Source organism: Fusarium odoratissimum, assembly GCF_000260195.1.
Source record: "Fusarium odoratissimum NRRL 54006 unplaced genomic scaffold supercont1.7, whole genome shotgun sequence".
In the NCBI taxonomy this organism is placed as follows: Eukaryota; Fungi; Ascomycota; class Sordariomycetes; order Hypocreales; family Nectriaceae; genus Fusarium; species Fusarium odoratissimum.
Window position 1 is genome coordinate 513,160 of NW_022158693.1, and position 25,495 is coordinate 538,654.

Consider the following 25,495-nt stretch of genomic DNA (forward strand, 5'->3'; position numbering starts at 1 on the left):
TTGAGGCTTTCTGATATTTTGGTGTCCAAGATGTCTTTTGATTAGTGTACTCATAGAATTGGTAGAACAAGGGGTCGTTGCCCGAAGGTTTTCCCCTGACTGAATTCGCTTGGGTTAGCCCAACTATTACCAAAGAATGACATGAATGCATATCAAGCCCCTGCCTGTCTTTTTCCAGGTGTTATGAATGTAGGAGCTTCGTGGCCCAATCATCCTTCTCTAGCAGAACTCTTACATATTCAAGCGTCCTCCTAAGATTCTCCGACACCTCCACCAGCCACTTCACATTAAGCTTGCCCGTATCACTCAAATCCAATGTACCCGCTATATACCTCTCTTGAAACCCTGTCGCGCTTTTATGATCAGCGTCCACGGAGATTCTAACATCTCTCGTCGCATGTCTAACCATCAACTGCTTTATCGCAATGTCATCCGGTTTTGAGGTCTGAAAGCTTCCAAGGGTAGTTTGTGTCAAGTAATTCCTGAGATAGTCCCCTGGGTCTTCAGCAAGTTCGGAAAGAAGGTTGACTTGTCGCTGATGAAGCATCACGAGGTTGATATGACGAAGACAGCCTGTATCGCAATTCTGACATGCGAGATATTGTGCAGATTTGTGGAAAATGCGCTGGAATAATGATAGTATCTCATCGAGTGGCGTCTGCCCGGGACTTTGCGTTATAGCATCCACGCTGCCGCTCATGTCGTGTATGTCGGCATAACATGCTTTGGGACACTTTGCTTTGGGCTTGAGACAAAAGGATGGAGGCGGAGAGTCCAGAGCGTTCACAATCTCAGTCAGGGACGGAGAGTTTGCAGTGCCTGAAGTTCCTGAGATGGCTCCTGCATCTTGGTCTGTAAGGGTTTGCTCAAACCCTAGTACGTCATTAAACAGCTATCTCTATCAGGAACAGGTCTCGGCTAAATCTTGCAGGCTACTCACGGCTGGGTCTATGTTTTGAGACTCGATCGAGGTTGATGAAATCTCCAGACTGAATGCTCCTATGTCAAAATCTGATGGTGTGATCTCTAATGACGGGAACTCGTTCGATGCTGATGATACATTGTTTGTGCATGCTCTTTTCTTCCCTCGACGCTGAGAAAGGCTGTAGACACATGTTGATGAAATAGATGAAGTCGCACACCGACGGCAAGGAACGCCTCCTGAGCATTTAACGCGAGACTTTCGACACCCGTCACAAGAAGTGTTGTATTTTCTTGTTCGTGTTGAAGAGCTGGGACTCCTGCTATTGATAGGGGTCGAGTGAGTGTTCCATCGGGTGATGTACGTATCTGGTATTCCGTTGGAAGGGGTCATAGTAGAAGCAGAGAATTGAAAGCCTTATTTGATGAGTAACATTATGTTATCGAGAAACGATATATTGTGTGGATGAAGTGTTGTTGGGCGGATTTGTCATCATATAAGACGATAGATCCTGGTCGAAACAATGGGTATTACATAACGTTACATGAGCTTGAAGCAAATGTAACATGTCAACCTTCAAGACTAAACTTCACCAGAATGGCCAAATAGCAATGGGAATAACTTCATGGCGTTGGTGTGCTCGATAACGTTATTAGCGTGGCATGTGAGCAGACGAGCCTGGGCACTGACTGTAAGGTCATATCGGGTAAAAACAGTCCTTCGGATTGGCTCAGCGAGAGTTGGCGGTTAAATCCAAAGCTGACATTCTCTCAACTTCAACTCGGCTCTTATAATACTTCTGCACCTCAAGCGAAAATCAAAGACATGCAAAATAGTAAGCAAGTCATGGCAAAATCTCCTAAAAAGAAGAAGCAAATCTCTGCTCAATATCTCGAAGCCGACAAAAGATGGACGGAGGGTTTGATACTAGCTCAAAGCCCCTTCTGGGTCACCGCCGTGGCATTTGTGATGTTGAGTGGCATAATTAACAGCTGGAACGACGTTGATTATATGCTCTTCTCTATCACTGCTGCCTTGCCCTCGATACTTCTTCCAGCACTCTTATCAAAGCCCAGTGGTCGTCCATGGTACCGCAGATACTGGGTGAAGCTCAACCTATGGGTATCGATCATAGTCTTCATGGGATCATACTTCATCTCTCACTACTTCTTCGATCTTATGGGCATGCGATACATGTTCAACAACAAATTGAATTTCAGCTCTGCTGTTGCTGGTAGAACGGGCGGAGAAGTTCCTTTGTTCTTGTATCCGCTCACGCATGCATACTTTATGAGTTACTTCACTTTCTTGTCGTTTGCAGAGCGGAAGATTATTCGTCGATTACAACCTGGATGTATTGGACGAATCTTTGTGGTGCTGGCTCTCTCATACGTCGTTGCGTTCGGCGAAACATTCTTCATGGCAAGCCCTCTTCTCTCCGAAGTATTTCTCTATGACAAGAGAGATCGCATGATGAAAGTAGGAACTTTTGGATACATGATATTCTTTGTCACTGGCTTGCCTATGCTCGGACGCGTCGATAGCCGTGGCGAAGATTGGCCTCTCAGCAGAGTAGTCACGGAAGCTCTGGCTGCATTCACGTGTATACTGCTGTTGTTTGAGCTTTGGGCAAAGATAATTGGGCCTCTTTGATGGTGTTTTCATTAGCTGAGATGTTGACAAACTGAAATCCGGGGCAATATGGGGGATGCGGGGTGAGATCGGGGATGTGGAGGAGTCGGCTCGACCAACGGACAGGGATTTATTGCCAACGGACTTCGGTTCGTTTTATACGAAAATCTGCAATTGAGTTTATTCGCCGGAAATAAACTTCACAGCATAGATCTTGATCGTGTTAACTATAGATTGCTAACCAAGACTATAATCATTCTGTTCCAGTTATGATGGCATAACTGATGCCACACTCGGTCCACAACCTCAACTCTTGGTTCAAGACAGTTAGGAAGTGAGTTAAGGGCATCGAATGCTAGCCGGAACAAGTCCAGTTTGTTGCAATTTGATGAGTGTGTTACAATCTATCTAATAGCCAAAGAACCAGGACCGCGCACGTCGATGAAGTGATGCTGTATTTAAACCCCACGCTAACGCGGCTCAGGAACCGAAAAATATGTTTCCGAACCGATTCCCCGGAACGGGAGTGTGGGGGAACGACTCATCTAGACACCCCTGATCAACGGACTTATTTAGTAAGAAACACTAGCCAAGCCCTTTAACCTCCCACTTCATAAAGAGCCTCAATGAGCCTCAATCTTGGCCTCTAAACCAGTCTCAGCACCGACTTCAACTTCAGAATGGCCGAGAAGTCAGATTTCCCAGATCTCGCAACCATCGCTTCAGCAGACCACATCGAAGACGAGAAAAAGGCACACACAGCCCACGATGGCGGTCACATTGAAGGAAACGCTCTTCTTGTTAACAGGCAGGGCGAGATTCGAAAGATTCCCGTGCCGTCGTCGGATCCTAATGATCCTTTAAATTTTAAACCGTGGGAGAAATACGGCTTGGTCTTTTGTTGCTGTTGGTTCTCGGTTATGGGACTCTCAGTTGCTTCGGGTCTGGGAGCTATCTTGAACGTCTTCTTTGAGATGTATATTCCCAAGGGCTTTAGTTCGGATCAGGTTGTGTTACTCATTACATTACCGACCTTGTTTATTGGACTTGGTATGTTCTTGGAATATTTTCTGTTATTGTGGCACTAACAAGGTCAGGAAACTACATCATTCTGCCTCTGTCGCTTGCTTACGGCCGTCGACCCATCTTCCTCATCTCCGTGGTCGTTCTTCTCGCCGCCAGCATCGCAGCAGCCACTCAAAACAGCTACTACGGCCATCTCGTCTCACGCATCCTTCAGGGTATCGCAACAGGCGCTTCCGAGTCTCTTCTCCCTCTCATGCTCACAGAAGTGACATTCCTCCACGAACGAGCCTTCATCTTCGGTCTCTACTGGATGGTTCAAAACGCTATTTCATCCTCTCTCAACCTGGCATCGTCATACATCAACGCTGACCTCGGCTGGAGGTGGTACTACTGGGTATTCACCATCACTGTTGGGGTCGGTTTGATCATTGCTTTCTTGCTTGGCTTTGAGACACAGTTTACTCGTCCTGCTGCCTCGCTTGATGGCCAGCTTGTCATCACTGATGAGTTTGGAGTCACAAAGGTCATCCCTGATTCTGAGGCTCAGGCCTATCTGGAGGAGATGTCTCGATCGGGATTGACGCCGCCTAATGCCGGAAACCCTGCTCAGGATATTGAGCGCAAGGCATACGTTGAGCGTCTCCGACCTTGGTCTAAGCCATCTTCTCAGCCGTTGCGTGTCATTCTGCTGAGCTGGAAGTACATGCTCGCGTCGTTCTCATCACCCGGTATCTTATACGCGGTCCTCACATCCTCGATCGCTCTTGGCTGTGGTGTTGGCATGTCCTTGACATACAACCAAGTTCTCATGCAGTATTATCACTGGGAAGCTAAGGACATCGGTTTGATCAACGTTGGCGGAGTCGTTGGAGCTGTTCTGGGCATGCTCTACTGCACATTCCTCGCCAATCCCTTCGTTCTCTGGATGGCTCGTCGAAACCGCGGTATTCACCAACCTGAGCATCACCTCATCACCATGGCTCCTCCAGCTGTTGTCGGCGTGGGCATGCTTCTCCTCTATGGCTTCACAGCTGGCGGTGGTGCAACGTGGTGGGGACCGTATCTCGGCTGGACCATCTTCCAGTACTCATTCACAGCTGTCATCATCATCTCGACAACATTTGCTTCTGAGGCTGCTCCCAAGCATCCTGGTCCTGCGCTCGTCACTGTCGTCGGCACCAAGAACATCATCTCTTTTGGTGTTACCTATGGATTGACTCCTATGATTGAGGAGCACGGGTATAAATGGGCCTTTGGTGTCTTGGCTGGATTGTTTGGTGGTATCTTCTTGCTGGGCATTCCTGTCTGTATCTGGAACCCGAAGTGGCGTGCATATGTTGCTGAGAGGGAGGCTCGAAAGGGTACTACCACCACTGACTAAGGACTTGATATGTGTGGAGACTTGGGCTTGCACAATCGAATATGGACTATAGCTCTATGAAAAACTAATGAGCCTAAATTGAGATGCTATGAACAACCCGTTTTGTGCTCTTGTGTGACCAAAAACTGTCTGCACGACCATAAAATCTCACCGATAATGGCACAAAGGGCCTGCACGACGGCGACTCCTGTTGTTTGAGCCTTGGAGACTTTTCATCGCCGACTGACGTGCAATCTCTCTGTCACCATCTTTTCGATGAATCGTCACTAGTACACATCTTTCGTGCGCTTGGGGGCCTTGGACTCACTCACTCCTTTGTTCAATCTTGGTGACATTTTAATCTTATCCATCTCCATGCGTTACTGCGTGTCCTCTTTATTACCAAGAATTTCATTACCCAGAAACCGTCTTCACCAAAGATCTAACGTCAACTTCTTCCCCAGACACCTTGAAACGCACGGCATCATACTCTTCCCCTCCGCCTTTTCAGAATGCGTTAAGACTACATCTCTATGATCGACTAGACCATCAAGAACCCTCACTTCACAAGTTCCACACACTCCAGTACTACAGGTCGACAGCACTCCAGCGCCCGCTTCGTTGATTACCTCCAGAACCGATTTGTCTTCCGGTACTCGCAGAACCTTGTTGCTTCGGGCCAATACTACATTGAATGAAGTATTTGGTTTCGTGTTTCCATTATTATGTGCAGCGAAGCGTTCGAGCCTTAAAACTCCTGGTGGTGCGTCTGCCAGGGCTTCTTCGACACCTGTGAGGAGGCCTTCTGGACCGCAACAGTATACGCGCAGATCGCTGACATCTTCTTGTTTTAGGAAGGATTTCAGGTCAAATCTTTTACCGTCTTGGTCTTGGCTGACCCAAAGCTTGAAGTGATCACCATGCTCTTCTGTCAACCCGTTCACAAATGCAAGGTTGTTCTTCGATCGGCCGAGATACAAAATGGAGTAGTCAACGCCAGCTTGCTTCGCAGCCTCAGCCATCGGAATGATTGGAGTAATTCCAATACCACCCGCAACGAAGATGGTCTTGCGGGACCCAAACTCGAGACTGAAGTGGTTGCGTGGTCCCCGAATTAACATCTGACTCCCTTTGATAGCATTCTGGTGGATCCAATTCGAAGCCCCAGTGTCATTCTCTCGAAGTACCGCTATTTTTATGTGCTGGTCGTCAGAGGGTTTTGAACTGATGGAATATTGACGATAGCCAATAGTACCAGCTTGGACGTCGACGTGCGATCCAGGAGACCATTTTGGTACCTTCCCACCGTCTTTGGGACGTAGAGTCAGGGTAACTATCCTCTCTGTAACATTTTCGACATTTTCAACGACCATCTCCAAATCTTCCGTCTTGGCAGAGGACCGAAGCGCGGAGTTGACGGTGGCTTGGCCAACATTGACGCGCTTCTCATCCAGAGACGGTACATCCCATGCAATCTCAACTCTTTCTGGCCCACGACCAGAATGAACCCTGCAGTACTGAATTTCTTCATATGGTGTCTCGAGCCTCATGTTTGGTAGTCTCTCTTTCAGCACGGCAAGCTCGGTTCGTAAAAGAAGCCGTGCAAAAGGTGCACCAAGACAGGCATGAATACCGCGTCCAAACCCAAGGTGCTGGTGTTTATGTTGTCTTTTGAAGTCAATTTTATCCGGGTTGCCAAATTTTGTGCTGTCTCGACTTCCAGAGTTATATGCAACAAAGAGTTTCTGGCCAGGCTGGACAATATGATCTCCGATCTTTGATTCTTCCTTAACGAGGCGTTCCATTCCTGTGATGGCTGACTCGTAGCGAAGAAGTTCTTCAATCGCAGTCCTTCTAGCCTCTTTATCTTCCGTGGCGGCGTTCCATAGGCCGTGGTGTAGTAGATGCGATATCCCCATTGAGAGAAGGTTGGTGGTTGTTTCGTGTCCAGCTAAGAGAAGTCCTGGAATCATGCTCAGATGCTCATAGTCTGTCATCTCCACGACTCCAGCATCTCGCTCATTCCAGATATGGCTGATCAGATCATCTCTTCGGTCTGTTTTGCGCTCTGCGATGACTTCGGCGACATATTCGTGGAGATCCAATACATCCTGAACTCGTTGCTCGATACTCGACTCCTCATTTGTTTGTGTAATCCCACCGAACAGCGCGAGACATCTTCCAATCCATTGCCATCGCGATGGTTCAAGGCCAGCAACAATAACTATAGTCCGCAAAGGTAGCGTGAGTGCAAAGTTGCTCTTGATATCGACACAACCCTTTTCCACAAACCCATCTATCAGATCATGGGCTGTGGCTCGCAACAATGGTTCAAAACGCTCTAGTCTTCTAGGCACAAAGAATGAAGCTACGCTCTTTCTCAGCCTATCATGGTCAGGATTGTCATACGCGAGCAGAGTCCCCCTTTCTGGGACCTTATTTGCGAAGATTTGCTTGACTTGTGGAGGGAAATCGGGAACAGTGGGCCTTGAACTGAAAACACCGGGGTTGTCTAAAACTGAGACTATGTCGTCGTATCGAGAGATCACATAGCCTCCGAGTTTCTCGCTGTATTCTATACTTGGTGTTTCTCGGGCTGTGGCGAGGTCGTCGAAAAGGTTTCTCGGGTTGCTGAAAGGACAGGTCATCGTGAGAATTGGTCCTGCGGATCCACCATTTCGTTAATTAATCTATCTTGCGGTGGTTTTCTATCAAATTGTCTTATATGATTGACAGCGCCGATATCATACTGTCTTGTCATCCGGAACAGTTCGGCCGGAGCTCTTCAACGGAGGAGAGACGTGGGGCCGATCCGAGAGCGTCGACCGAACCGAAGCCAACCGAACAGTGAGATATCAAGACGGGACATTTTGTAAATCTATCGCGTATCTTTATATTTGGATATAATGAAGGTCGTTCTGCAGGCTTTGAAGCACTATCTGCTGTTCTGACAACCTCCACTGAAGAACTACCAAATTATCTCCGTAGAACCAAACTCTGTGAAGGTCTCGGCCAAGTTGTACTTTCTTTGACAAACGGGACTCACAATATTTTATTAAGAATTTTGTTTCCAAGTAATACTCATGTGATTATTGAGCATCCTCGAGAAGCTTGTAGTCGCTCATTGGTGAGGGACCAAACCTCCCAAGCCAATCTCGTTTGTTTTGTCTCATTTGCGATAGAGCGTCAGTGACTGAACTCACCATGATCAACAGCGTTTCTAAAGGTGTTTAAAGTTCATCCTTTGCGGCAGATGTCTCCTTTTCCATAGACTCATGTCTCACTATCAATGCATCGAAGCTGTGATTGGCTAACGTAACAATGTCAAAGGGTCTCTGAGGCACAGAGATCTTCTGCAAGCCAATGCCGCACAGAAACATCGCTATCTCCATTATTACCGATAGTCTACCTAGAGCTGAATCTTGTTGCATGAGTACCTGCATCTGTCAAATGTATGTGGTCTTGGCGGTGTCTACGGATTTTGGGCAACTTATATCCGATGTCGTACATTCATCCATCCTGCGCTAACCTCGTCTCGTATTCACTCATGTAAACCTAAATACACCATCGTCATAAGCTCATTCAGCAACAGTTTTAGTATTCACAGTCCAAGTTTGAAGATATAATATAAAAGAAGAGGATTTCTGTGGTTTATAGTCATCAATGGAGTTCCCATCAAACAATTATCTCTCAAACCCATCATGGCTACAAACAACGCTGCATATCTCGTCGCTGAAAAGGCACCTCTCGAGGGGAAACCAGCACCATTCCCAGAGCCCAAAGATGACGAGATCATCATCGAGAACCACGCAGTAGCTCTCAATCCTGTCGACTCAGCTCAGCAGAGACTTGGACCCTCCATCTTCCCATGGCTCAAATTCCCAGCTATTCTCGGCTGTGATGTCGCGGGACGTATCACAGCTGTTGGCTCTGGTATTACCAAGTACAAGGTCGGCGACCGTGTGACTGGATACAACATGGGTACTTTTCAGGAATATGTTCCTGTCAAAGAGTACCTCTGTGCCAAACTCCCAGATAGCATTGGTTTTGCTGAAGCAGCTGTGCTTCCGCTTTGCTTGAGTGTTGCTGTCAAGACTTTGTTCCATCCTGGCTACCTTGCGCTTGACCTCCCTACTACAGAGACTAGAGCCAATGGGAAAGTCATTCTCATCTGGGGTGGATCTACCAGTGTCGGCTGTAACATCATCCAACTTGCAAAAGCAGCTGGTTTCGAGGTCATAACTACCGCCTCACCCAAGAACTTTGACTATCTCAAGAAACTTGGGGCCAGCCAGACCCTCGACTACAACTCTCCAACCATCAAAGAAGATCTCCTCACCGCAGTCAAAGGAAAGGTCGTGGCCGGAGCCATAGCCAACGGCGGCTTGAACATCTCAGTCTATCCTTCAATCGTGCAAACTTGTGCAGCTGTAGCCCTGAGCTCACCAGACAATTGCAAGCTTGTCCCTCTTACCATGGTACCGCGATTCCCAGTCCCTGATGGTGTCGAGACCAAGTTTGTCGTTCCTCTGGCGACTGATAAAGACCTTGCTTCGTGGATCTTTAATGATTACATCTCGGAGGCGTTGGCAAGTGGAAGTTTTGTGCCGGCACCTGAGGCAGAGGTTGTTGGTCATGGACTCGGGAGTCTTCAGTCTGCTCTGAACACTCTTGATGCTGGTGTATCGGCAAAGAAGATTGTTGTTACTATGAAGTGAGAGGCTAGGAGAAATGGCAACCTTTAAGTGAAGACCGGGCAGGGGCCTAAGGGGGGGAGAAAACTTACGCCCTCTGTTCTAAACGAAGCAAGGATCTAGGTAAATCTGACATAAATTATACAGTCCTTGAGACTGGTTTATTTTATCACAGCAGCTGAACATCAGACGTTTTCTTACTCTCCGAGGGAGCCTATTGAACTCCCCTTGTTTAACATGAGCTTGCCTGTTCATAATGTTTTCCGAGAGTCTCGATCGTAGTTTGTAGCAAAGTACACAGTAGTGTGATGCTTCATTCTTAATGCCTTACTTGAGCTGGTTTCCTCATGTGACCTTCAACATCTTGACCTACACCCCTTCTCAATCCCTCAATCCCATCACTTTTCACTAGCCAAAGCCTTAACAACAGCCTCAAGCGCACCCCGATCCGCGCCCCTAATCCTATCAACCCTCCCATCCTTCGTAAACGCAACAGCCCTGCTCTTCACCCCCTCAACCTGCACACCCTTCGCAACGCCATTCTCAAAGAAAACAAAGGTCGGCATAGCACTAATTCCATACTTTGCCGCAACATCCTTCACATGATCAGTGTTGACCTTGGCAAAAGCAAGTTGTCCCTCTGAGGCGTGGGCGTCTGCTAGGTTTGAGAATACAGGCGCAATGGCGCGGCAGGGTGGACACCAGTCTGCGTAGAAATCTACTACGACGTGCGTGTTTGATGCGAGGACTGATTCGAGCTCCGAGGGGGCGGAGATCTTGTAGACTTTGCCGGATGTCTCGGGGATGGGTGAACGATCCGCGAATACAGCCTGAAGGTGAGTGAGTTTTGGGGGTTGGATTGACTTAGTAGAATTACTTACCTGAGCAATCATGAAGAGAGCCAAAAGGCCGAAGACGATGTAAATTGTCTCCATTTTGTTTCAAGACTTTGATTCTTACGTTATGAAGGATCTCAATGAGACTCAGCGTGATGTTATGTTGTTCACTGAGGTACCTATGAACAGGCATGACAAAGGTCGCATCACATGACTTACTTGGCACACCATCGGCCAACGTCCTACAAGTAGCATCCCCATCATCTCCTCCAAATTGCACATAACATAAATGGATTTGAAATATTGCTTTCCTATAAAGAGCTAGAATATCAACAATTGTTATTTGTTGCTTGTGACGAGATCGAGAGATACTATGTTGTTTTTGTTTGGGGCATCAAGCGGTGTTAATTACGTGGCATTCCAGAGACTGAAAGAACAGAGTAGTACAACGATTTCCACACAACGGTAAATAATATCAATATACAATCAATCTTGAATTGAAACGACCTTATCCATATATAGTAATGGCACTTACTCTAAACAGTACTTCTATCAATTCTGTTGCAATTAAAATTGAATATTATATAGAGAGAGATTACCCTATAGACACAACATTTGGTACTGGTTGACATGCAACTTGAGAATTGAGAAATTAAAATCCTTTTATTATGGTCATGTCTTTCATCGTAAAGTCTATCCTTGATCCAATTTTTCAAAGATGCCAAAGGGGTATGATGAACAGAATCAGAATGCTCGCAACAAAACATAAACGCCTGGGCTGATCTCAAGCAGACGCACGCGCAGAGTTGGCCAGCCCAGTCAGTCAAACCCAGATCCGCATTGCCCCGTACTCCTGTCTTGCTATGCAATTCACTGACATTCCAACAACCATGTCGCCACAAATGCTGCACTCCATCGTTTTCACCCAGGTAACCGCTGGTTTTCCTGGCTCGCCATAAATCCTTGCACTGTCCACCACTTTCTACACCTCTATCCTTCTTCCTTCTGTATTGGTACCGTCTAACCCAAAAGTTATGTACCGAAGCGAGTATGTACTCCGCAAAGGTCTTATTAGGCCCAGCCCAGCATCTCGAGGGTTCCTCGAGCGTCCGAAGCTGCCATGCCGCTGACAGCAAGCTGCTGGGCAAGAGGGCTCTTTCGAAGACGCTGGAGCCCGGTAGATACCTTCCAGCTCTCCGACTCGTCGATAACGAACAGGTATCGTTTTCCCTCTCGGTTCGTGGCCCGTAATAGGTGAAGGCCTTTGGATTTCCACTCTCCAGTCTGGCCAGTCGAAGACGTAATGTTAGTATCTCGAAATGTACGATTGCATAAACCAAGACGACAACAAGTTTTGCATGCGCGCAGCATCTCGGTCAGGTAAACGTCGGCTTCTTCACCTACGAGAGGTTGAGTTGCTCCACGATCGCGTGCTCGAGACGAGGCCATTTTGTAAAGCAAAGGGTTCGGTTTGGTACCAGGGGCGGGGGAAGAAGCAGCAGGCGATTTCAAGCAATGCGGGGGGCACCATACCTCTACTTGTTTCAGCGTCCAAGTTTTGACGTCCCATTCCCGCTGTGGTACATTTCGGACGTCATCATCGATAAAAAGGCCTTCGGTTGTCACACGGAGGATGAGTCCGTCGGTTACAGTTCCCACACCCGAGATAAGTTGGCTAGCGGGCGTCTTGGAGAATTGGTTCATGAAAAGGTAAACACCTGAAATGACAATCTTGTCAGGATCCTTGGTTGAATAGGGACCAGCACGTGTCGAAGGAGGCGGCGTTGTTCGACCAGTAGTCTGCGATGCAGCCCACGACGATTCAGAACCAAGTGAAGACACAGAGCCCCTACGCTTCGGTTGCTGCTTGGGCTTGTCGTAGGGTCGATACGAGTTCTCCGTGCTGACGCCAGAGACGTTGGACTTGGTGGCAGAGGGAGCAGGGCCAGGCTTTCGTTGAGAAGAAGCGGCGCTTGGAGGAGGCTTGGAAGCAGAAGAGGTTGTAGACTTGGGTGCAGCTGGTGGGCGTCCGTTAGGCCACATGCTGATCTTTTCGCCAACACCTGAGTAGGCATAACTCATGCGTTGTCGATCTGCAGTTTCCCTTGCAGCTCTTTCTCTTTCAGCCTGTTCCTTTTCAGCCTTTTCTTTCTCGGCCTTTTCCCTCTCGATCCTCTCCTTCTCAGCCTTCTCCTTCTCTAATCTCTCCTGCTCTCGCTGTTTCTCAAGCTCCTTTTGTTTCTTCTCTTCTTCTCGTCGCTTAGCTTCTTCAGCTTCCTTCCTCCTCAAAGCCTCTCGTTCAGCGGCAAACTTCTTTCGTCTTGCTTCGCGCTCTTCAGCTTCCTTTTTCTTCTTCTCCTCAAGCTCGCGAGCCTCCTTTTCTCGCTGTGCTTCTCGCTCACGGGCTTCCTTGGCTTCCTTCTCCAGGCGTTCCCGTTCTTTTCGCTCTTCCTCGAGCTTGATGGCAAGTTCTTTGGCTCGCTGCTCAGCTTCGAGGCGCTCCTTCTTATCACGGGCCTCTTGCTCCTTGCGCTGCCTCTCCTTCTCTCTTTCTTGTCGTTCCTTGGCATCCTTCGCCCTCAGCTCAGCAAGTCTCTTTGCAGCCTCCTCACGTCGTTTTTGCTCGGCTTCCCTGATTTTACGCTCCTCTTCCTTCTTCCTCATTTCCTCGCGGGCCTTTTCCCATGAACCCTTTTGCTTTTCACGCTCAGACTTTTCAGCTTTGGGCGCAGGAGCCGGCTCGGGCTCTGGCTCTGGCTCTGGTTTAGGTTCTGGTTTGGCCTTGGGCTTTGGTGGAGGAGGGGGAGTCTCAGCGCGAGGCTTTGGTGGTGGTGACGGCTCTCTTGGAGGATCTCTTGGAGGGTCTTTTGGCTTGGATTTGGACTGCTTCGATTTCGGTTTCGGGGGTGGCGTTTCAGGAGGCGTCTGTGGTTGGGGAGGTCGAGCCTGGGGAGGTGGTCGAGGAGGTGGCTCGGGTTCATCTCGCGAAGTTGGTTGAGGCTCCGGCTGTGGAGGAGGAGGAGGAGGAGGACGTTCTGAATGCGGCGAGCTATGCCAAGATGTCTTGGGACCATCATGAGGCGGTGGCCTTGGGGGTGTATCATGATGAGGAGGTGGTGGAGGAGGAGTGCCATGAGGGGGAGGGGGAGGAGGCGCTCCGGCGTTTGCTGAACGGAAGCCCGAACTCCATCCGCCTTGGCTATCACGGCCAGAATTTCCTGGACCGCTGAAACCACCACCACTACCTGGAAACCCCTTGTCCTGATTTTGGAAACGACCAAGTGCCCATGCACCGAAGCCAACACCCACAACCAGCATTGCCATTGCCATGTTTCCTAATCCATGGAAGCCTTCCCACCACGTACGGAAAGCAGGCGCCAAAGTCTGGCCAAGGACCACGAGGATCAGAGCTGAAGCGAATCCAGCTGCGAAACTATTCACATTTGGTTGCATGGATGGTAGGTACAAGAATCCGCCTCCAGAGGAGTGCTCGGGAATAACAAAAATGTCATATTTTCCCGGAGGCAAGCCAGAACCCTTTGGCACTCCGCCATGAGGCGGAGGCGGCGGAGGGGGACCGCTCATTCTCGACTGTCAGCTCGAGTAGGTTGTGTTTTAATATTGGCTCCTCGGACTATGGAGTTTTTGGAGTCGCAAACGCAGACGAAATCGATTGTTTAGGGGAGTGTCGAGGAAGCCATTAAGGCTATTTAGTGTGATTGGAACTACGAGCGGGTCAGCTAATGCCATCCACATGTTTTGGCACAATGAACAGCAACCTCTCAAAGCCACTGAAGTTGAGAAGTGAGGATTGAGTCGACAAAAACTTCCGTTCCCGAGTGGCTGGGGCTAGGTTACGGCAAAAGGAAACGAGGTTGGACAAGACAGGACTCACGCAAGACAAAATGGGGAGTACAGGGGATTGGATCTACTCGAGGATCCTGAGCACAAAAAGAGACGTTGCAAAAAGTATCGGACAAAGAGCAACGAAACAGAAGCGACCGCTTGTGATACAAAATGACAATGCCCTACTTGCTCCAACTTTGTGCAGGTGCTGAAGGTTTGAACGGCGAGTCGGTCAGGTCAGGGACGCACAAGCGAGAGGAGGAAAGAAAAAACCAGGATGTTAAGAGTTACGAGGAAAGGAGGAAGATACAGGAGAAAAATGGCTCGGCGGTCGTTGGTGGAGATGAAGATGGAGAGCGGAGGCGGAGGCAGAGAAGACAAGGTCGAGGCAGCGAACAAGAAGGAGAACAAGGAAGCACCATGAGGAGCCACCTCCCCAATTGTTTACTTCCACTTTGGGGAAGGTTCGCTGTGGCCCCGGGCGGGACGGGTGATGGGCCTGGAGGTACGTGAGTACATCGCAGGTACTTTCAGCGCCTTCTGCAGTTAGTCCAGGGCCACGGGACGCTTGAATGCTAGCCCAGCCGCGCTAAACTTCACCCCGCCAGCGGTGCACGCCTTCATCAGCCCCACTTCCTGGACATCGTCACTCACTCGTGGTTTTTGACTGGTGGATAGTATCAGAAACGAGAAAGATGTCTCAACCTATCAGTTGAGAGAGACTAGGAACCAGGATCCAATGCCGCGGTTTTCAACGACTCGAAAGGCGGCTTTTGTGTCCACGCAATTTGGCGAGGCCACTTGTTCGTGGTACGATGTTTGAACTAGGCTGAGTGGACAGTTGAATGAGATGAGTTTGATGTGTCAGTTCAACTCCATGTTGATGGGCAAAACGGCCAGGTTCTGTCTTTGTTTGACCTTGAGGAATCTCATGATATCTCGCTTCTTCCCCAGGGTGAAAGGATCTCAATATCCGATTTACATATATCGAAGGTCGATAGCCGAGAGGTATTCCTTACAGGAGTTGAGAGGTATACCTGCGATCCATGAACTTTGGATATGCTTTTTCAATGGTCATTTCCGTTACTTCCACTGGTCCAACGGTCGAGCGGCCTTTTAGCCCCCAGCGTTCGTCGTCTTCATTTCCCCTCAGAACATGACACTATTCAAAGCTGGGTCTCCCCTGCTTGTCAACTTCTCAACATCTTCTATTCTCAAGGTTATTCCTTCGCACAGTTCTTTGTGCAACTCGTGTGGCTTGCATTTACGAGAAGCATTGACTGGACCCTGTGGATCAAAGGCACGAACAGAACAGAGCTTGAACGTAGAACAAGCGAGAGCCCAGGATCAAGAAAGAGGGGAAGTTGAAGATATCTGGCTCCTTCGTAACTCCGTGGCCAATCCACGCTGCAGCAAATGGGATTGCCCCCGCCTGTCGATCTCATCAGCAACAGTATCGTGATAGGCATCCAAGCTCTACGATTTGAAACGATTGGGCTGCAATTGATATCGCTCTCTTGTCCTGCAGCAGTGCAGCTTTCTTCCCACAGCATGTACGCGTGTTTTGCCTCAATGTTTTGACCAAAAAACCACTGCAGGATCTCGTGTGCATCCCCCGCCTCAAAGCAGATATCTGTCGTCGAGCAACATCCGTGATATCTCCCGCATCGGCAACAAGACACTTGATCCCAGTTCCACAGCTCGTGGGTAAAAAGTCCAAGCTTCGATACCGCCTGTCAACCCACATGTGCAAAGTTTGCACGTCGTCACCGACAAAACACAGCAAAGAGACTTCAAGCTAGCAATGTCGGCATTTTCACCGCTCTGAATGCTGAGGTAACTGATATCCGCATCCGTGGTCTAGGCCTCACGATACCCTTGTTGCGGCTTAGATGCGATGTCGCGGCCTCCTCTTGTTTTCTTTTTTTTTTTTTTTTTTTTTTTGCCGACTGCCTGCCCACGGTTACATAGAGATTGTACAACGGGGTACGGATACTACGGCACCAATGCCACGGATCCGGTGCTTGTTCTCGTGGAAGTAGAAAAGTCAACAAATATACTTCCACTTCCCCGATTCCCGTGGTAGTAAAAAAAAGTCTAGAGTTTCGTCCCTGAAGCCGGCAAACTCTCTTGGAGGAGACCAATTGCCGACGTCATGCCGCTTGGATGCAACCCAGAGGGTTTGCTTCTTCAAAGCCTAAATTCGTTGTTACGGAAGGTCTCAGTGCTTACCAGTGCATTATTTCTTTCCATGATTTGTGAAAGAGACACAATGCATTGTGAAATGTCCGCAGCTTCCGCATTGCCAAGCAAAAGAGGAGTGGATGTCCGTTCATCGCCTCACCGCTGAGGCCCTCTATCCACCACCACCCACCTCTTTTTTTTTTTCCTTTCTCTCTGTATCTTCAAACATAATTTCCCAGCCACTTCTGAAAGCAAGTAATCAATTTTACGAGAACATGCATTATTCACTGCGTGGCTCCAATCATGACTTGTAATTCGTTCAATTCGAGTCCTTTTGTGCAACCAATTGGTGACTGACTCGAAAGCGTTCAGTTGACCACGTTTATTTCGCCGTTGCCTGGCAACCAGAGATCAGCAAAATACAACACTGTTGAACCCAGGAAAAAAGAAAAGAAAAACGCGCTAAGTTCTTGACGACGTCGGCTAGTGACGTAGCTACGCCACTAAAGATTTGAGCCTAAAGGATGGGCGGGACGGTCTAAGTCTCAGTTATTCCGCTGCGTGTCTGAGCCTGAAGCCAGATCTCAGATTGAACCAATTCATGCTGAAGCAACAAAAAAAAAAGAAAGCTGATAACAATACGGTATTTGTTTACTTATGCCTCTCATGTGATGCTAATTTGGTAAAGCTGCAGACAACACTCAAATCGCTCGAAGGTTGTCACCTTGTTCGTTTTGGTGGGCTGAAGTGACAGACTTAAGTCACCTCAATGTACCTCTGTGGTACCATCTGCAACCCAACCCAGGCCCATCCTCATGCAACGTGGAACGGTCCGGCGCGCCAGGGAGAGCTTGACTTGTCCATTCTGATAATCCGTCGAGTCGCATCATCTGTTTACGAAGCAGGTTTTGTGTTTTTTGTTTCTATTGTGACGGTGATACTGCGATGTGATGTAGTTGACTACTACCAGAAACCACGAGGCGTGATGAGAAACAATGGCTTTGAGATTGAGCCAAATCCGCGCTTCAAGGATGAGACACACGGCTGTCTGTGGAGAAAGGGTCCTAGTGACATTAACTCAACATAATCTGCCTGAGACAAGGAACAAGGTTTCACTTCAAATGCTGCGTAAACTTCCATGTGCTCTCAACGGTGATGCATTCAGCCTTCATTGCCTGTCAATCTATTATTACTTTACTTTACAAACACCAGTTCAGTGTATAAAGCACCCAACAAACAATTCAATTAAATCCAAAGCCACACAAGACGCCTTGCATGCCCATATCAAACGCTTCCCCATCGATTCTGTACCAGGAATGTCGCAATGTCTGCAACCCATGACAGCCCATTAGATAATACCCTTAGAATCCAAAGCCACCAAACGGCGACTCGTACCACAAATAGAACCAGCTTTACCAGTAGCAAGAGAGGTAGCTGTCACATCTTCTTGATCCGGTTGTTCGCGACCTTCAGTTTAGCCCCTGTGCGATCGGTGTCCTGGTCCAGTTCATCTAGTAGACGAATCTGATCTTCGACCTCTTCATGGATTCGCTCGCCCATCTCTCTTTGTCGTCGAATGACTGCAGTAAGCTGTTCAACAGCAAGATCTTGGTTTTGCATCTCCTCCTTTTGCAGCTGCAGTACTCCTTCGTTACCCAATTCCCGTGTCTTATCAGTCTCTGGTAGAGGAGCACCTAGAACACGACCAGCAGGACGACCTCCCTTCAGTAGTCCAGCTTTGTCGGTTGCTGAGGCCTGGCCTTGACTTAAGCCGCCTCTTCCTGAAGCTGATGTGGAATTGGGCATACTGTTGGAGAGCTTATCTAAGCCCTCGCGTTCCATGCGGGCTTGGGAAACCAGATCCCGGCGACGCCGCAGCTCACCCTCGCCCAGTCGTTTTGACTCTTGTATCTTTCGTAGTCCATCCGCAAGTGTTGCGATCAACGTTCCACTTCGGACGAGAACCCTTTTGGCCGCTGCGCCCGCTTCCGCGGCGGCCGTTGAATTGCCATTATCAACAGCAGCATCTCGCCGCGACAGGCATTGTCTAGCCTCGTGAAGATTCTGCTTCAAGTCTCGATGAATATCCAGCCATGTTCCCGGATCAGCAGCACCAGCGACCGCATTCTTAATCATGCCGCCCGCTGATATCGCCGAGTTGGTTGTGCTCGAGCTTGGCAGGTTCAGGAAGGCTCTCCAAGCTGATGTATCACGCCATCGTCGATCGGGCGATTCCGCAATCGCTCGTAGATATTTCTCGAGTCCTACCTGGCGGTCTCGGGTCAATTCGACTGAGTTGACAGTCGACTTCAGCCAGTGTTTCGCTGGTAGAGGTTCTGGTGGCGGAGCGCCAACTTGTTGCGTCAGAGCCTGGTGGAGAGCATCGAAGTCTGAGTACCGCTTTTGAACGACAAAGGATCGCAGAGGGAGTCGAAGTGTGATATTGTAGAGTGTGTAAGGTTTCTTGGAGCCTTCGTCGGAAACGCTCGTTGAAGGAATGGCGATTTCTGGCGGCGGTGCCATATTGATTGAAGCTTGGTTGTAGTGATGATAATCGGTACTATAGACTGGTTCTCGATTCAGATGAAAAGTATGAAAGAAAATGATATTGATGTTCGCCTGTTACGTGGTTGAACGGCGAATGTTGATTGTGTAAATTAAGACATGAAAGACGATAAATGCGTCATGGTCATGGCGTCTATCAAAAGAAGCTGCCTGACGTATTCGTACAGCTTATTATGCATGTCCAGGCTGTGTTTTAGTGCTGGTGGCTGACCGTCGGTGAAGGTCACGGTGCTCGGCAATTGGCGACACTAAACTACAATTGGTTGCGCATGCGACCTGTTGGCAGAGTGATCCACATTTGAAGTAAAGGCCTTTGAGCCTCACAATGCAATGTGAACAAAGTCATGTGAGAACTCATGATGACCTATCATGGTGATAGCATTGATGAAGAAGATTTAGCTCTGATCTTATTACACGTGGTCTTTTGTCCAAAGAGTTGTGTATGCTCCAAACTTGGCAGAGTGTCACTTTACACCTGTGGTTTATCAAATTGGTATTGGAACATAATTTAAATAACCACTATCTACGCGCCAATACTCTCTGATACCCGTCAGTCGTTTATTTTCATAATGATGATGAATTTCAAGGTACCTCTGGCTTCGGAGCTTCCCATGGCTGAGGCATGTGAGTCATGTCTACAGCTGGAGCAAAGAGCATAGATATTCCTGATAATCACAAATTCGCCAGCAAATATGTTGGTTGTGTAAGTCAAAGAATGTTTTACTTGAGCGGCCATGGCTGAAATCCATGAGCTATTACTACCATAATCTGCTTCAATTAGTATTAGTCGAACGATATACGCCTCTTTTGTAATTGTAACTACCTGAATTCCGACATCACTAAACTGGTTGATAATGTAACTTGACATTAAGCAAGTCCTCCCATAATCGACTGATACAGCACCATCATACATAAGACCCCAAGCATGATCTTGAATCATGCACTTATCTTTAAAATGCCATCATGTTGATGTTCGATACCTGATCATAGGTGACATGAAAGAATTTCTGACTACGAAACATTTGACTTGAACAAGCACTTCATAGTTTCATGTCAAAATCGCTTCAGGCATCAAGCGCCATTGTTGCCAGGCTGCAAATTACATCTCATATATGATGCTACCTCTTTGGTGGCCTTGATAGAACAGCCAAAAGAGGCTTTGATCGCACCTACATTCTCTCGAATCCGTTCTTCAATATAGACCGTGAAACTATATCAACCAACATACCTCAAGATCGAATGGTCTTGGTAATATCCGAGAGTCTTGCATCAGTGATAGCAAAACTTGGAGGAGCAAAGACAATTTGGATCTTGTACAAGTGGAGGGACTGATTTCATTCATATCATAGCCTTACAGGAATACCCAGCATTTATCGCAGAATCCCAAGGTTCTGTTGACATACATAACGGGTCTGGCTTGATAATAGGCCACAGTCTCCTGTGCTTGAGCGTATTCTTCTAATTCTGTAAATCGACCCTATAACTCTGACAATCTGGAATTTGGCAGAACTCTTGGGGACAATTGTTCGCCTGGCTCTCAGAGTGTATTAGTAGCATATTATCCCACAGGCTGTCAGCTTGAATATCATTTGTATCACACTCCAGCCCAAACAATGTATACTTTGGGTATCTCGACAGTTTATGTACAAAGTCATCACATTACTCTAACAAGTCAACTCAGCCGTGCTTGTTTCTATACTTCCCAAGTTTGACTTTGACTTCCATGGTCTCGGCCCGTCCCGCTCCCATTTGCTGGCCATAACGTTACTCGAAACACAGCGACACAAGCTCGAGTGTCCAACAAGATCAATTTTTACCCTCATTCTCGAGTACTCTATGCGAGCCCCAGAACAAGTACAGAGACAACCTTCGCTTCTAGAGCCAAATCTTGTCCTCCATCAGCTCAGCGAACTCCCTCCCCAAAGGTTTTGGGTCACAACTCCATATCCATGCCCTGTTTAACTCGTGCCAGAGAAACCAGTGTGTCACCCCAGCCCAAATCGTGGTCGCGTTAAGTACATCTTCCAGCCTTCGATGCCATCAACAAGTTTAAAAGGTCTCTTGGTCATCGAGACCCTCGCCCTCAGCAGGAATCTCGAATCCTTCCTCCGTTGAGTAAAGGATAGTTTGGATCTGCTTTACGAGGCCATCCTCTTGTTTCTCCAGCTCCGGGTCCTCATCAACAGCCTGTTGGACAAGTAGCTCAATATCCCGCAACTTGCTGAAGTAGAAATCTCGCTCCCTCTCCAGGCCTGTGACAGTCTCCTTCAATGTGGCATTTTCTTGCTGAAGAGCTGCGGTAGCGGGTCCAGCGGCCTTTGCAACTCGGGGTCCACCACTGGGGGTACCGCTACCCACACGGCGAGCGGCGCCAGTGCTAGCAGCAGGTCGGGGTGCGGCGGCAGCGGGAGGCATTGAGCCACCTTTTCGGCGGGCAACGGCATCGTACTCGTGGTCGGGGAAGTTAAGATCCCAAAATCGCTTTGTCCACTGGAGAAACTCGAGGTTGTCCTGCATCTTGCACTTGATAAGTGCGGAGACAGGAATAGGCTTGTCAATCTGGTGCTTGGTAAAGGTGTCTGAAGACACGTCAGCATGTTGTTCGTTGGCAAAAGTGTAAAAGAAATGACTGACTTTGCAAGACCTTGAAATTTTGAATATACAAGTATTCAGAGTTCACATTGAACTTGACCTTGGACATGGGAACGTCCATGTAGATACTGTCAAAAACCTGGCAGAGGGCAGCACTAGAAAGGCGGTGTTAGAAAGTGTCATGATGAAGATGATGATGTGTGCTCGTGTGGTGGTTGTATAGATCACGAATGACATGTGAGGCTTCCTGAAAGTGGTCGTGATAGCGATCGCGGGGTTGTTTGGTGTTGTTTATAATCCCTTGCTTCGATCATGGCATGGTGCAACAAGACGCAGCGATCCGTGACGAGGGGGCGGGGCAAACAAAAGATGGATGGACTCACCCAGTACCGCATTGCTCAACCTTGGTGATGTTAAGCTGAAGCAGGCTGTTAAGCCATGCAACAAGCTCTTGTCTGTAATGTTATGCATTAGTATGTAAACAATATTTGGAGGTAGCTGTCTTGTGAACAGCTCCAGAAGGCATCACCAACCTCGACTCGCCCATTTTGAACTGATTGTTGTAGGGTGTGATTTATTATTCGGAATCGTGAGAGCGCAAACAAGCGACGTAGGAGAAGGGCGAAAAGCGTTCGTTTCTAGAGGATATCGAGTCGAGAAAAGAAAACAAACTGAACGAAGGCGCAAAAGGGAAGCTAAGGAGATTGCGTTCGTCGGGTTAAGTTGGGGAGAAATTAAAAGCAACCGTCTTCGCGCTGATTCCACGAAGTTGTTCATGGGTAGCCTGTCGCCCAATCAACCAACCGGCCGTTGGTGGGGGGTACCCAGAGGGACCAGCGCATCTGCTGTGTTATTGCTGATTGTGTTTGGTACAGAAGGTACCGCCACGTACCGCAACGCTAGAACCCCTCCTACCCCCCGCTACGTCCCCTAAAGCTTGCTCCTGCCAGTGAAGTCACGTGTTGAACCGCCCATCGCTTGGTAAAGTTGCAAGCTCTCACCGCCAAAATTTCGAGAAGCGGCAGAAAAAAAAGTTCGAGATTTACTGCGAAAGGTGCCCCAATGCTTCTGTCGCGTCTGCAAATCTTGATAGAAGAGCTGTACGAGTGCCTTTTAATCCGATAAGATGGCGCCCTCGCAGAAGCGAAAACCCGCGCAAGACGATTTCATCTTTACAATTGACGACAACGACGATATTCCTGTCGAGGAGGAGGAAGTGACCGCGGAACCTCCCAAGAAGAAGGCCAAGACCAGCAAAAAGTCAAAGAAGTCAAAGCGTGCAGCCAGTCCTGAAGATGACGAGGAGGAGAATGGCGTAGAGGGCATTTGGGGATTCAATGATGACGACGATGGTGCCATGGACTCCGAATTCGAGTTTGGCGCTGAGGAAACTGCCGACCTTGGCACAGTAGAATTCGAGGGATGGGGTTTTGACGGCGCAAAGAAGGGTATGGCTGTTGAAAAGAAGGGTGTTGATCTGGATGAGATTATTCGAAGGCGTCGCGAAAAGAAGCTTGGCAAATCTGACCCCGAAGAGACTGCCGATGCTGAAGAGAACGAGGCCATGGACGTTGATCTGGATGACGATGATGACGAGGTTCTCGCAGACGACGCATTCGGTATGAACGTTGCTTCTGATGTTGAGGAATCCGGTGACGAGAAGAACGAAGATGATGAGGATGAATCTGGAGCTGAAGACAAGGATGAGGATGAGGATGAGGACGTGGAAGACGATGATGATGCTGCATCGGACAACGACTCTGTCGCTACTCCCACAGGACACCCAGATGACGATGCTTCCGACGATAGCGACGATGAGGAGGACGCCGAGGAGGAAGCGAAGCGAAAGGCTTTCTTCGCCCCGGAGGAAGAGGAGGCATCTGGCAAGAAGAGTGCCTCGTCTTTCCAGGCCATGTCTCTGTCACGTCCAATTCTCCGTGGTCTTGCTACAGTAGGATTCTCCAAGCCTACGCCCATTCAGGCCAAGTCAATTCCTATTGCGCTTATGGGTAAAGATCTTGTCGGTGGTGCTGTCACTGGTTCCGGAAAGACTGGTGCCTTTATCGTTCCTATTCTGGAGCGTTTGCTATATCGACCCAAGAAGATTCCCACCACCCGTGTCGTTGTTCTTACTCCTACTCGTGAATTGGCTATCCAATGTCACGCTGTAGCCACAAAGCTTGCTGCCTTCACTGATATCAAGTTCACCCTTGCTGTCGGTGGTCTGAGTCTCAAGGCCCAGGAGGTTGAGCTGAAGTTGCGCCCAGATGTTATTATTGCTACTCCTGGTCGTTTCATTGATCACATGCGAAACTCTGCCAGCTTCAGCGTTGACACTGTTGAGATTATGGTCCTTGATGAAGCTGATCGTATGCTTGAGGACGGTTTTGCCGACGAACTTAACGAAATTCTCACAACACTCCCCAAGTCACGACAAACTATGCTCTTCTCCGCTACCATGACATCGACTGTCGACCGTCTTATTAAGATCGGCCTTAACAAACCTGCTAGGGTTATGGTGGATTCTCAGAAGAAGACTGTTACTACACTGGTGCAAGAATTCGTTCGCCTGCGCCCTGGCCGAGAGGAGAAGCGAATGGGTTACCTGGCACATGTTTGCAAGAACCTCTACAAGGAGCGAGTTATTATCTTCTTCCGACAAAAGAAGGAAGCTCATCGAGCTCGAATTATCTTTGGCTTACTCGGTCTCTCATGCGCTGAGCTTCACGGTAGCATGAACCAAACACAGGTTAGTCTTATTCCGATTTACAGCTATGACCATCACTGACCCTGTTTAGCGTATCTCAAGTGTTGAGGACTTCCGAGACGGCAAGGTGGCGTACTTATTAGCCACCGATCTTGCTTCCCGTGGTCTTGATATCAAAGGCGTCGATACCGTCATCAACTACGAAGCGCCTCAGTCATTAGAAATCTACGTCCACAGAGTTGGTCGAACAGCTCGTGCTGGTCGCAAGGGTACTGCTTTGACATTAGCTTCTGAGACAGACCGCAAGGTCGTCAAGGCTGCTGTGAAGGCTGGCAAGGCCCAAGGTGCCAAGATTGTCAGCCGACAGATTGAGGCTGCAGAGGTTGACGCTCTTCAAGCACAGATCGACGAGATGGATGATGAAATCGAGGAGATCATGCAAGAAGAAAAGGAAGAGAAGCAGCTCGCCCATGTCGAGATGCAAGTCAAGAAGGGCGAGAACCTCATCCAGCATGAGGCTGAGATCAAGGGACGACCTAGGCGAACATGGTTCGAGTCTGAACACGACAAGAAGCAGTCCAAGCAAGCCGGCAAAGATGAGCTTAACGGCATGAGAGAGGCGATGAAGAAGAAGACGGGCAAGCTAAGCAACAAGGATAAGAAACGCCTTGACGCAAAGCAACTACGTGCCGAGGGTGGCGGAGAGTGGAGAAAGGGCAAGTCGTCAGAGGCTGATATGAAGGCCCGACATAAGGAACAGGCCAAATCAAGGGCCAAGGGCCGGGCGACTAAGGAGGGAGGAAAAGACGCGGCTCCTAGCAAACCCAAGGGAAAGGGAAGAGCCGGTGGTAAGAGGAGATGAGCTAAAAGTTTAGAGGAGTTTATTGGCAGCGATGTATAGGTAGATTCAGGTTAATTATATCCATGACCATACATAACCCGTCTTCGTCTTTCTGTTTCGAGGAGTATCTAACCTGATTCGGCGCTTTGTGAGGAATGTTGCAATAAGGTTTGAAAGGATTAGACGTGCCTGTTGATCTATGCAACCCTGATCGGCAATCTGACGTTTACGTGACGCTAAGTGATTGACGAATCCGTCCAACACTTGCACTTTTCAGGGTCGTACATTAC

General features: G+C 48.5%; 11 protein-coding genes across 13 annotated transcripts; 4 read left to right on the forward strand and 7 right to left on the reverse strand.

Annotated features, from left to right (window-relative positions):
- Window position 1: 1 nt before the first annotated feature.
- Window positions 2-1,362, reverse strand: FOIG_05456 (uncharacterized protein). Its single transcript, XM_031204064.1, has 2 exons — window positions 941-1,362; window positions 2-892 (listed from the first exon to the last, which is right to left on the reverse strand). The coding sequence occupies exons 1-2, from the start codon at window positions 1,313-1,315 to the stop codon at window positions 182-184; spliced, it is 1,086 nt and encodes a 361-aa protein (XP_031065893.1). The 5' UTR covers window positions 1,316-1,362; the 3' UTR covers window positions 2-181.
- Window positions 1,363-1,506: 144 nt separating this feature from the next.
- FOIG_05457 (uncharacterized protein) lies at window positions 1,507-2,852 on the forward strand. The gene has a single exon (XM_031204065.1). The coding sequence runs from the start codon at window positions 1,748-1,750 to the stop codon at window positions 2,573-2,575; it is 828 nt and encodes a 275-aa protein (XP_031065894.1). The 5' UTR covers window positions 1,507-1,747; the 3' UTR covers window positions 2,576-2,852.
- Window positions 2,853-3,146: 294 nt separating this feature from the next.
- FOIG_05458 (uncharacterized protein) lies at window positions 3,147-5,055 on the forward strand. Its single transcript, XM_031204066.1, has 2 exons — window positions 3,147-3,604; window positions 3,652-5,055. Exons 1-2 carry the CDS (start codon window positions 3,235-3,237, stop codon window positions 4,959-4,961), a joined length of 1,680 nt encoding a protein of 559 aa, XP_031065895.1. The 5' UTR covers window positions 3,147-3,234; the 3' UTR covers window positions 4,962-5,055.
- A 316-nt stretch (window positions 5,056-5,371) lies between these two features.
- On the reverse strand, window positions 5,372-7,588 carry FOIG_05459 (uncharacterized protein; the record flags this gene model as incomplete). The annotated part of the gene is made up of 1 exon (XM_031204067.1): window positions 5,372-7,588. The coding sequence occupies one exon, from the start codon at window positions 7,586-7,588 to the stop codon at window positions 5,372-5,374; it is 2,217 nt and encodes a 738-aa protein (XP_031065896.1).
- A 1,053-nt stretch (window positions 7,589-8,641) lies between these two features.
- On the forward strand, window positions 8,642-9,658 carry FOIG_05460 (uncharacterized protein; the record flags this gene model as incomplete). The annotated part of the gene is made up of 1 exon (XM_031204068.1): window positions 8,642-9,658. The coding sequence occupies one exon, from the start codon at window positions 8,642-8,644 to the stop codon at window positions 9,656-9,658; it is 1,017 nt and encodes a 338-aa protein (XP_031065897.1).
- A 91-nt stretch (window positions 9,659-9,749) lies between these two features.
- On the reverse strand, window positions 9,750-10,666 carry FOIG_05461 (uncharacterized protein). Its single transcript, XM_031204069.1, has 2 exons — window positions 10,516-10,666; window positions 9,750-10,464 (listed from the first exon to the last, which is right to left on the reverse strand). The coding sequence occupies exons 1-2, from the start codon at window positions 10,567-10,569 to the stop codon at window positions 10,033-10,035; spliced, it is 486 nt and encodes a 161-aa protein (XP_031065898.1). The 5' UTR covers window positions 10,570-10,666; the 3' UTR covers window positions 9,750-10,032.
- Window positions 10,667-11,077: 411 nt separating this feature from the next.
- Window positions 11,078-14,774, reverse strand: FOIG_05462 (uncharacterized protein). 3 transcript variants are annotated; one of them, XM_031204071.1, is made up of 3 exons: window positions 14,366-14,774; window positions 12,004-14,195; window positions 11,078-11,754 (listed from the first exon to the last, which is right to left on the reverse strand). In XM_031204071.1, the coding sequence occupies exons 2-3, from the start codon at window positions 14,053-14,055 to the stop codon at window positions 11,542-11,544; spliced, it is 2,265 nt and encodes a 754-aa protein (XP_031065900.1). In that variant the 5' UTR covers window positions 14,056-14,195; window positions 14,366-14,774; the 3' UTR covers window positions 11,078-11,541. The 3 variants fall into 3 exon arrangements, with proteins under 3 accessions (XP_031065900.1, XP_031065899.1, XP_031065901.1); XM_031204070.1 differs by having other exon boundaries at window positions 11,078-14,195; XM_031204072.1 differs by lacking the exon at window positions 14,366-14,774 and having other exon boundaries at window positions 12,004-14,335.
- An 845-nt stretch (window positions 14,775-15,619) lies between these two features.
- FOIG_05463 (uncharacterized protein) lies at window positions 15,620-16,141 on the reverse strand. Its single transcript, XM_031204073.1, has one exon. The coding sequence runs from the start codon at window positions 16,061-16,063 to the stop codon at window positions 15,761-15,763; it is 303 nt and encodes a 100-aa protein (XP_031065902.1). The 5' UTR covers window positions 16,064-16,141; the 3' UTR covers window positions 15,620-15,760.
- A 1,449-nt stretch (window positions 16,142-17,590) lies between these two features.
- On the reverse strand, window positions 17,591-19,254 carry FOIG_05464 (uncharacterized protein). The gene has a single exon (XM_031204074.1). It carries the CDS (start codon window positions 19,021-19,023, stop codon window positions 17,938-17,940), a length of 1,086 nt encoding a protein of 361 aa, XP_031065903.1. The 5' UTR covers window positions 19,024-19,254; the 3' UTR covers window positions 17,591-17,937.
- Window positions 19,255-20,601: 1,347 nt separating this feature from the next.
- Window positions 20,602-22,507, reverse strand: FOIG_05465 (RP/EB family microtubule-associated protein). The gene is made up of 4 exons (XM_031204075.1): window positions 22,191-22,507; window positions 22,041-22,112; window positions 21,700-21,812; window positions 20,602-21,644 (listed from the first exon to the last, which is right to left on the reverse strand). The coding sequence occupies exons 1-4, from the start codon at window positions 22,202-22,204 to the stop codon at window positions 21,115-21,117; spliced, it is 729 nt and encodes a 242-aa protein (XP_031065904.1). The 5' UTR covers window positions 22,205-22,507; the 3' UTR covers window positions 20,602-21,114.
- A 179-nt stretch (window positions 22,508-22,686) lies between these two features.
- On the forward strand, window positions 22,687-25,327 carry FOIG_05466 (uncharacterized protein). The gene is made up of 2 exons (XM_031204076.1): window positions 22,687-24,406; window positions 24,456-25,327. Exons 1-2 carry the CDS (start codon window positions 22,784-22,786, stop codon window positions 25,224-25,226), a joined length of 2,394 nt encoding a protein of 797 aa, XP_031065905.1. The 5' UTR covers window positions 22,687-22,783; the 3' UTR covers window positions 25,227-25,327.
- The last annotated feature ends 168 nt before the right edge of the window (window positions 25,328-25,495 follow it).